General features: G+C 38.0%; 1 protein-coding gene across 1 annotated transcript; it reads left to right on the top strand.

Moving 5' to 3' along the window:
* The first annotated feature begins 763 nt into the window (after positions 1-763).
* On the top strand, positions 764-10,094 carry LOC113117623 (F-box only protein 33-like). The gene is made up of 4 exons (XM_026286413.1): positions 764-1,305; positions 3,002-3,112; positions 4,172-4,839; positions 5,623-10,094. Exons 1-4 carry the CDS (start codon positions 896-898, stop codon positions 5,886-5,888), a joined length of 1,455 nt encoding a protein of 484 aa, XP_026142198.1. The 5' UTR covers positions 764-895; the 3' UTR covers positions 5,889-10,094.
* The last annotated feature ends 1,132 nt before the right edge of the window (positions 10,095-11,226 follow it).

Raw genomic sequence — 11,226 nt, 5'->3', positions numbered from 1 at the left:
ACTGAACCTGAAATTGCTCCCCAGGTGCCGCAGCATAAATGGCTGCCCACTGCCCTGGGTGTGCACTTTGGGTGGGATAAATGCAGAGCATGAATTCTGAGTATGGGTCACCATATTTGGCTGAATGTCACTTCACTTAAATGTAAATGTAACTATGTGCCAACTTTTGTATTCCTTTCAGGTCTCTAAAAGTTATTTTCTAATATTTTTTAAATGGTAATTCCAGCAGTGAAATACATAAAAGAACATACAAGTCATTACAATTACAGTATTACTTTTTCATCTTGCATCTAAAAATTAAACAATCATAAAATCAGTGGAAAATAGCCTACCATTTGGTACAGCTGACATATGCATTGATTTATGTATATAATATTCCCATTAAGGGTTAGACTATAAATAGTATTATTTCTCCATGTTACCATGTGCACACGGCTGGCTATTCGATTGCAATGATAAAAGAGATCAGAAATTGATGTTATGGTTAAAAGAAAAATTATTGCGCCCTCTTTCGGCCACTCGTTGTATGGCAAAAATAAGGCATTTTCGGAACGAACCACTGCAACCATCTAATTTACAAAAAATGCATTACACGACATAAACAGTTAAATTAATATCACCAGACAATAGTTGTGTCTACTAATATTTCTATTTCATTGTAATATAAATACATCTCATTTTCGCTCAGCACGTGCTCATTATCTTCCGATCCATTTCTTGCCGACCCTATTAGGAAAACGAAAGTGGACTGATCCAGTAGTATTGAAGGAAAAGCTCATCGCTCGGTTGTTTGTTTTCAGTCAGGCGCAGTAGCAGAGTGGAGAGGAGAGGAGAGGCACGGAATTGTGTAACGGTTACGTTTTTAATCTTCATTGCATCTTTCTAGGCTCTTGCCATGGCTCTGTGCAGTAGCGACGGAGCCTTGGCGTTACCCAGCGAGCTTATCGTTCACATATTCTCCTTCCTGTCGGACCGTGACAAGCTCCGGGCCTCGGCCGTGTGCTCTCGCTGGAGGGAGTGTCTCTTCTACCCTGCGCTGTGGACGGAGCTCAAGCTGCGCGTCGGTGGCGGAACCAATGGCGGCGGATCTGGATCGGAACAAACCCCGCGATTAGAGTTCCTCATGCGCAAGTTCGGCTCGTTCGTGCGGGAGCTGCAGCTGGAGTTGGCCCCGCTGGACGGCTGTTTAAGCCCGCTGCAGCACGGAGTGGACGCCGTCGAGAGTGACCCGCAGTTCGCGAAAGATGCGATGGTGACATATTTAGATCAAGTGTTGTGTGTGCTCGGCAGTCTGCGTAATAACAGGTATATGGACCTGGGCACGGTTTGCATGTGTTGGTGTTGACGTTACACCTCATTTCTTGCCGCTTTGCTTTGCTTACATTTGATAAGCACCAGCAGCCATAAACAAACCCTGCGCATTACGTAACGCTCATGTCTGAAGCATCGCATGGCTGTCTGCTTTGTGCATAACTGCTATCATCACCTATAACAAGCCGAACTAACTAGTACCTTTTTTGTTACTAGTACTGTATGTTGCTAAAAATTCATTATTTACTAATAATTAATCCAATAATGACTAGCAATTCTCTCAGTCTCACTAGCACTTATATTCAATGGATGCAAGTACTATTTATTGTTCCTTTAGTGCGAGGGTACTGGTAACAATTTTATATATATATATATAAGTACCACTGAAATGTATAAAAATCAGTTTTTTTTCTCTTTTCATCTATTCCTGTCAATTATTGAAATTGTTCCGCTTTATCTGATTGACTTCTAAAATGTAATAAGACTATTAAGATGAAAAAATATATATTGCTAGTAACCGTACATTACATGTAACAAGATACTGATTTGAGTTTAACATGCACTGAAATAAAATAAATGATAAAAACATTATTTTAGCTATTTCAGCAACATTTGTACCATTAAATATTTACCAAAAAATAACTAAGATCTGTATCTAGCTACACAGTATTTATTTATAATTTTGAGTATAGCATATATTCAGTTGTTACTGGGTGAACTGTAATATATTAGTATTTGGTTAGTAAAAAAAACTGAAATAAATAAAAAGTGAAATAAAACAAGTATAATACATTCTGATCTAAAGAATACATATTGAATTTGATGGCAAAATATGCAATTTGTAATAATTAGCAGTGACAATTGTATTGGGACAATACATGGTGGTAACTGGTGACTAGTAACAAACCGTACTTGTATGTAATGAATATTTGCTAGTGAAATTTAAAAAACAACAACATTCTAGTTACTTTTGTTACTAGGCTCACTTGGAATGAATAAGCATTTTAACATAAAATAAATGCTAGTTAGTTCTAAGTAGCATGTTAAAACCGTTGTCTAAACTCCCACAAGCCTTACTGCATTATTAACATTCTAACAGAATCTTTCGAATCTTACAAAACAATTCTTAAACAAGACTGGCTTTGTGTTTCGTGATGTTTCCTGATGCTGATTTAAACCTACAATTCTGTTTATGCACAATAGAAAAGCACTAGAAGGACTCATGGCCCAGCACTTCCTTTAAAACAACAGGCTTTAGTTTAAAATGTGCAAACAAAAGAAAGAAAATAGCTGAATATAGGTTCGTTGGTGTAGAGTTTGATAGTTTGAGAATTTACTTCAAATCAATTGGTTGATTCTTTGTGTCAGACACTTAAAATATAAGAATAGCTCATGTTGACAAAAGTTTCTGGCGCAATATTTTTGTGTTGTGAATTCTAGTTTTGTATTGTAATGAATGAAACCAGTTCCTCCTTGTTCTGTTTTCATGTCGTGTTTTGTTTATTTATATTTGGTGGTCATTTAATATGGTTAATTTTACATTATATACTGTTTTCGTATGATTTCATGTGTTACATGTTACATGTGAATTAATAAAGGAATATCTGATATCTATTAATTAATTTGCTCTAGCTTGCAAATGTAAACAAGCCAGGAGACTCATACTTCCTCGTTTTTTTTTTCTCTCCAGAAACCTCCAGAAGCTGAGTCTCTATGGGGACACATGCATTCTTCAGGATGATGGCATTTTGGACAGCTCTTACCTCAGCCAGGTCGACCAAGGGGGCAAGAAAATGAAAGAGTATGTTTTAAAGCTACCTTTCACTCATGTAAACTGATTGCAATCTTCTACTAAATTGGCACACTCAGTGGGGAAAATCTTCTGACTATCCTGTTAGTTCTAGGTATAAAGTAGATCCATGAAGCATGTTTTATTAGATTGTGCTTGTTTAAACATAAAAAAATAAGAAAAATCTGTTAACACTTTCGAAAGGTAACACTTAACAAAACAGTTTTTTTTTCATTTGAGCAAAAATAGACTGTAAAAGCCTGGTACATAGTTTTACCATAACATTTTCTTGCCATGGAAATAGCCACAGAAGATAGCATGGCATTAAAAAACAAACAAACATTTGTTTTGGGCTGTGATCAGATTTGAATACTAGCATATTGCACAGTGTATATACCATATACTTCCTACTGGTTAAAAATAGTATTGCTAATGGAAAAAATAAATATATTTTTTTAAACTGTAATAATGTTACGTCAATTCTACATTTAGTTTTCTGATACTAGTAGTGGCATTGAAGCATTTAGCACTTCATCTTTAATTATGCTGTCATTCAAAGGATTGGGATAAGTTTTTTTTTTTTCATTGTTATTATTAATTTTTGTTTTTGGAAGTCTCTTATGCTCACCAAGGCAGGATAAAAAAAACAAAAAAAAAAAAAAAAAAAAAGTAATTCTGTAAAATGTTATAACAATTTTGAAATTTTCTGTTAAAATAATTTTTTCAAATAATTTATTGTATTCCAGCAAAGCAGCCATTACTAGGCTTCAGTGTCACATGATCCATCAGAAATTATTCAGATATGCCGATTTGATTGTCAGGAGACATTTCAGTTTTAATATTTTAGTTTTTTCAGGATTATTGTATGAACAAAGTTTAATAGAACAGTTTGCATTTGGGATCAATTTAATGCATCCTTGCTGTATGGGAAAAATAGTTTCTTCTTCAAAAAAGACTGCCCCCGTACTCCTAAATGTTAGTGAATGTCATGTCTCGTGCTGCCTTTATTTAACTTTAAAAATGAAATTCTTATTGAAAACATTTTTAACTATTTTTAATGTGTTGTTTTAGGATCCAGCAGCTCTTTGAAGAGATCCTGTCCAACAGCAGGCAGTTGAAGTGGTTGTCTTCTGCATTCATGCTCGGAGTGGTGACCCCCTGCTCTCTGGCCTCTCTCTCCAACTCCAGCACCTGCTCCCTCGAGCACCTCAGTCTGATCGACAGCCAGCTGCCCAGCCTGATTTCCTCCATCGAACTGGAAAGGCTCACTAATCTGCGATCTCTGTCGTTAGACTTCTGCGACTTCACCTCAGACATGTGCCGTCTCCTCGCCGGCGGTGACCGAGCGCCCCTCCACCGCCTCTCTCTCTTGCTCAACGGTGCTGCTTTGGACGTCAAGCCTTTGGATGGTACCACTACTGAGGACGACTGGAAAGCCCTGGTCCGTCGCAGCACCAACCTGCGCGTCTACATCATGGCGATGGATGTGTGCAGCCAGGACCTTCTGCGCGTGCTGAAGCCTAGCGTGCCCCTGGAGCGGATCCATCTGGACAGCTACAGCACGCCGGTGACAGATGGTGTCCTGGAGCTCATCTCGCAGCAGTACCACAAAACCCTGAGCCATTTCATCTTGATGAGAGATGAAGCTGGATTCCCAGACCTCAGCGTCAACCGCAACGAGGACCCGCTGGTTCTCCTTGCCTGGCGCTGTGTGCACCTCGCTGTCCTGATCATCCATGGTAAATGGAGATTTTTAACTTTTCACATGATGTTGATAATCCACTGATTTGAGACATGGGACAAAACAGACTAATTTTTTATAATACTGTCAGAAAACTTTATTTTTTTCAGAAACATGTTCAAATTAATATTATTAAAAAAAATTATATATCTGAAAGGTAATATGTCTATTTGGGAAGTTGTTGTCGTTGTTATCGATATCATGTGTTTTTTATTTAATGTGTGATTTTCTTTCATTTTTAAATTTATTTTTTCATCCTTTCCAAAGCACATATATATATATATATATATATGTATAAATACATATAAATAAATAATTCAACAGACAATATATACATATATAAAACATATGTTTTTATTCATATTTCATTTAATGTTTTTCTGGTAAAAGTAATTGTGTGTTTATATTAAATGGTCTAAACATGAAAAATCTTTATTATTATTATTATTATTAAGTTTCAGCTCCATAACTTTTTTCATAACTTTTTTTTTAGATAATTTTTCTCTCCTTCTAAATCAGTGACATTAGTAGCCATTAATGGCAGGTAAACACAATGCTCCTGGATTTGAAACCTGCCAAGCAGCATACTAGTATTTTGTCATGACTGCAAGTCATCTACTATGTCAGATTTTTTTGTCTTAATTCAACAGATGCATCTGAAATTTGAAATCTTCCTGTAATCTCAATTTATTCATTCATCAATCTGAATACTAGATTTGCAATATGTTTTTGTATCTGACTGTATTTTACCATACTTGTTCTCGTTTCTCTCCCTCCACAGGCTACACAGTGTGGTCACACAACCTGGTGGCTATCTCTCGCCTGCGTGGGTCCAACCTCAAAGTCCTGGAGGTGTCCGAAGAGAGCATCGACTTTGACCCGGACCAGTCGGTGTACATCGAGGGCGACCCCGTCCACAACCTAGTCAAGGAGGTGTCCCTGGGCTTGGGCCGCGTCTGGCATCCCTCCATGGACAACAGCGTGGTCCTGAACGAACCCACTCAGCACTTCCACCGTGAGATGCAGAGTTTCAGCGCGGGCATGTAGACGCACCAAGGGCCCTTTACCAATCGCCCTCTCTAACCCTGTGCTTGGTGACCTTTACCTAAATGGGCCCTTCTCATTTTACATATTGTTTCTTTTTCTTTTATTGCTTTTTGATTTTGTTTATTCTTGTAGTGTGAATTTAATATGCTTTATATGTGCTGTGTTTAATCAGTATTAGCTCTATATTTATATCTATATCTATATATCCTGCTTATTACTAGGAAAGTATAGTTGGGTATTGGTTTAGTAGCTAATTGAGTGAATGGTAGAGAGGGGCTTTTATACAGCTAGCTTACAAGTTGTACAGTGAGTTGTTCATTCTCTCGCTTTGTCTGTTTGTTGGTTTCCCCCCTAGAAAGTGTGGAGTTACCTCAAACTTTCAGTTGATCCTTCTTGGCTTAAGCAACGACGAAATCCCACGTTCACGTTGACCTTTTTCTAGGGAGATTAGTCTTCCAGCCAAGGGCTGATCCACAGCAGTTACGACCCTTCCTCAGTGTGTAATTGTTATTCGGAAATGAGGATTGGTGGAAACGACGTGTTCGGGAGGCAGATCCCGCTGGTTTTTCTCAACCTGGAATTAGACGCACCTCTGCTGGTGAAACCAATCGTAGAGGTTTTCAGTCTGGTGTTTGACACCTGCATGCTGACCGCCCTGCAGCACAATATCTGGGCCCAGCCATAGGTGTTTTGTTCCTTTTCTTGTTTTCGTGTGTGTTGTTGTTTTAAGAAATCCTTCCCATCTGTCTCAGGTAGGCAAATATTATACGACAAGGAAGATGAAGATGAAGGTTAAGATATTTTGGTAAGAGTGAAAACAATCAGCTGTTCCGTCAGTTTTAATTGTTCTTCTTGAGTCACAGTTGCCTTGAACACTCCCCCTTACTTCATAATCAATGTGATTTTGGCCTCGGCCTCAGTCGGTTCGGAGTTTACGTCCTTGTAATTCCCTACCGAAGTGCGTCAACTTGATCGAAATAGAGGGTAAAAGCGCTCCGAATGGATTGAATCCAGGCCGTGGTATTTCATCTGTAAAGCATTAGATGGCGGGAGACAGACGTTTGCTTGTTCCATATCTCAGGATTCCTGCACTTGTGGTACTTTTCCAGCCTGAAAGCTTTTTTTGAAGCTTCGTTCGAAGGCTTGGCGTGCTCGATGGACAAGACTTTGTGGTGTTTTTGGAGGAAAGAGAGCTCTTCCAAAAGAATGCGCTTTAGAAGTTGCTGGTTTTATTTTTTCTTCCTAATTTCCCTAGTTTAGCAATTGAAATTCTCAGTGTGTTGTTTGCTTTTACAAATATTGTCTATTTGCGCTTCTTTTTTTCTTTAAGAAAATCATAGTCGAAGGAGGTCATGGTGGCTTGCATAGCTGAAAAAGTGAATGTCAAACTAAGCCTTCTTGAAAGCGGTAGTGTTTTTGCTCTGCAGAATCCCCTCTTTCATGAGCATATCTTTGTTTCGCTGTGCTCGAATAGTGAAGTGAATTGTCGAAGAGCGAAGTACTTTTTAAAACCATTAAGTTGCCTCGCTAACCCGTTACTGTCAAGTTTCAGAACTTCCTGTTATTTGGCTGTATTGACTACCTGAAGCCAAACCAGGTTTGAAGCAATCTCCCCAATTTTCCTGGAAGATCTGCGTTTATGACAAAAACAACGTACAGCCAAAGCAAAACTTCGTAGAGTGAAAACCATCTTTATATGCAAGCTTATCAAGTGAGGGGTGACCTAACAATTTTCTTGGGATTTGTTATTTGTGGTCCAAAAAAAGATTTGAAGCAGTTAACCAATGAGGTCGAACAACTCTTGGCACGTGCACGAAGGGTTGATATAAGTCAACGTTTAATACGTGCGAAGCAGTGATCCAGCTTGACTAAATGTTGACAAGTTTACAACCTATTGCAGTACCCATGTCAACATTGGTGAAAACGGCAGATTTTTGTGGTTGGTGGCACAGAACGTAAAAAGGGTCGCTGTGGTTTAAAATCTGTTAAATTCACACCCTTTTTGAATAAACCACAGTCTAAAAATGCTGTTTTCAGGTGCGTTGACATAGGTGCCAAACATGCTGTAATGAATATGTCAGAATGCTCTTAAACGTGTGCCAGGATTCTGTGTTTTTTAGTTAATTTAAAAAAAAGTTCTACTTAGTACAGCACCAAAAATGATTTCAATAAGTGTGTTCTTAATTCGGAGCTTGTTCGTCATTGATTTTGCAGAGCGACTAGAGTTGGCAGAGAACAACAGCGTACGATAAGTTACAAACCGTGCCTAAAACCCAGACTAGCTTTCATTTCAAACCCACGTCACCGTTTGTTTCCGGTCGACCAAGTCTGCGAAGCGTTACAAAGACATAGCATCAGTGTTTTCGTCTCGTTCTTCTTTGCAATCTATCTATGTGTGCGTGTGAGTGTGTTGTGTAAACATTCAAAAAGTGCATCCATCAGAGAAGGTGTGTGTTCCGTACAAAGCGTACCACTTCCTCAGCAGTGAACAGGAAACAGCCATTCTCAGGGTTACTGTTAGATGTGTGGAGGAAACAAAACGGAGTCAAATAGCTCAGGCCTCTCACCATGAAAGTTTCCATTAACGAAGAATCTTCTCAACAAAGTCACTGGATTTAACTTCTGTCAGCGCAACATCTGCCAAAGATTACGGTGATACGATTCCTTTTTCGAAGTGCCCGCATGCTGGCAGAGGGCAGGGCCAATGGCTGATGGGCAGAGATGTACTACTACTATTGTATCACGACAACTACTATTAGATAAATGTACTAATGGTTGGACTTGGACGGTGGTCCACAGCTGTGCTGTGGCTTTGGTCAACATACATTAGATCTCTCTTACAATGCACCTGTTTCACTGTGAAGAGTGAATGTAATTTAACTATTGAAAATCAAGGTTGGTTCTATCAGACCTATAAGCTGCTATGAGACGTGTTAGGAACATTCCACTGGGGAGTTAAAACAAACTAAAATGGCCAAATGTCTGCATGAAATGATTAATTTTTTACTCTTTATTCTGTTTCGGTTCGGGCAGGGACGGGATCCTTTAATCGGCTTTCGACTGGTCCTGCTATGAGATTCTTGAGCCATTTGAGAGCGTGCGTAGGTTTTTATTCCCGATCGATGCGACCAGTCGGTTGTTACAACTCAGTTGGATCCCAGTTTTTTTTTTTTTTACTGTCGCTTTTCTTTAGGAAACGTTATATGCATTTCACAATCTCGTAGTTAGGAGAAAGAGGGCTGCTATGACGCCATCTGAGACGGTCAGTGTTTTACAGCTTTTTTTTCGACAGCTATATTATCAACCTCATGCCAGCGTTTGGTAAAAACAAACAGTCCGAGTTTCCACTGCAGGTCCAATGCAGGCCTCTCTTTCTCTCTCTCTCTCTGGTCGGCTTGCGTTAACGGCAAAGTCAAAAACTATGCAAACGGAATGCATACGATTTAATGGCTCTTCATTCGTTTTTCTTTCTCTGGATTTTTATTTTTCTGTCACTCAAATGGAAATAACCTAACTTGCAATGATACTTGGCCTTATTATTGTTATTATTATTGTTTTAAGATCTTGATTCTTCGGAAGCCAACTCAGTTTCAAGGGCGACCGTGGGTTACAGACATGGTCTCTATGAGACTGGCCAGAAGGCCCCAGTTATAAGTGGTACGAATGTTGTGCATTTGTTTAAAATCAGGACAGTTTGCAATAAAGAAGTGGCCATCATGGGGCACCAGCAGTGCTAAGATCACGCTGCTACCTTATAAACTTAACGGGGAGTTAAATAAGATAACATAAACGTGCATATGCGTATATATATATCAACGTATATACTTTTATGCAACATGTCCAGGTTCTATTTATGAACATTGAAAAAGGTTTATAAGCGTTGTTTTGCAAAAATGGTTTTACCATCTTAAATGTTTAATATTTGGGCAGGTGTGTTCTGTCTACTTTTTTGTCTCCGGTGAGCACATAGCATTGGATTTTATATGTACATCTGCAAACAGGAATTACTCTGGCACAGGTGTGAACATGCCAGGTGGGAAGATTTTAATGAGAAAAAGTGATCTTGAGGTTCCACGATAAAGAAAGAAAACCTTTGAAAAACTTAACTGACAGAAATTGGGTAAACCAGCCGAATGTTGATTTGAATTTAATGTTGAACGAATGCATTTTCTTTTAATCGGTAAAATAAAAGCATAGAAAAATCAATGTTGTCTCCTGTTTTGTACAGTTGTAATGTACAGTGCTTTGTTTTATGCTTCAAAATGTGAGACTGAATGGATTAGTAGTAACTTCTCACTCCTTTAACCAAAGTTGAAGAATTTATTTATTTATTTTGCGTGGTGATTACACTTGTAAAGCTCAATTTCTATGAGTTAAAGATTTTAGTGCTTGGCCTTGCTTTTCCAGGTCTGGAAATTTAGGGATACATAGTAGGCATGTTCTTGTAAGTAAGTAATTACTAAGTAATTTCTGAAGCACTATATTACTAGCAAAGGTCATTTAATACTATGCAAGTTCTAAAACAAGCACTTTTGATTATTGCATAAAACGAATGAATACATAATTCTGCTTATTTGTTAGGGATGCACAATATAATGGTACCATATTAGTTATCTGATATTAGATTTAATCGTGAAAACTTAAGTCCCCTTTTTACATTTCGGATAAAATAATATTTTTTTCATACTGTACCTTATTTTGTGATGCCTAAATTCATTTTAAGCACTATTTTTGTTTAATATTTAAGTTAATTTTCAGTTATCAGGCATAACATGAAAACTTTCATCAACTTTTATTTTCATATTTGTGCACCTCTGCTGGTCTTTTTCTTCCAAACATTAGCACAGTCTCAGCAAAAAATCCAATATTTTTCAAATGACATCTTTTATTATTAATGTACATAATTTCATCAGACCACCTATTTTAAGGCATGAGTTGTTATTAGAAGAAATTATAAATATATTCGCTACATGGACTGTTCTCTTTGACTGAGTTGTTGGATTTGTCAAGTTACTAAAGTCTCGTTTCAACAGCATCCTATTCACAATATATACTTCGACTTTCTATATACACAGTTTGACAAATATGAGGACCTTTTATCAACTACCTTCAATTAAGAAAAAAAGGATAAGAACATCACAAACCTGAGCACCTATAGTCTTGTTAAAAGGCAGTCTAATTGACTTTTTCCAATTTACCTACAGGTTCACAAAGGCTGCACATTTACACTGTACCTGAAATCAACTTTCTCCTTATAATATTATAACCAGTGGCATGTGCTGCACCCTTTGCCATGCTTGTGCTGTCAGCTAAGACGGAAGTAAGAGGTAACCACAAG

The sequence above is a fragment of the Carassius auratus genome, chromosome 17 (assembly GCF_003368295.1).
Source record: "Carassius auratus strain Wakin chromosome 17, ASM336829v1, whole genome shotgun sequence".
NCBI lineage: Eukaryota > Metazoa > Chordata > Actinopteri > Cypriniformes > Cyprinidae > Carassius > Carassius auratus.
This window is presented reverse-complemented; position numbering and strand designations above follow the sequence as displayed.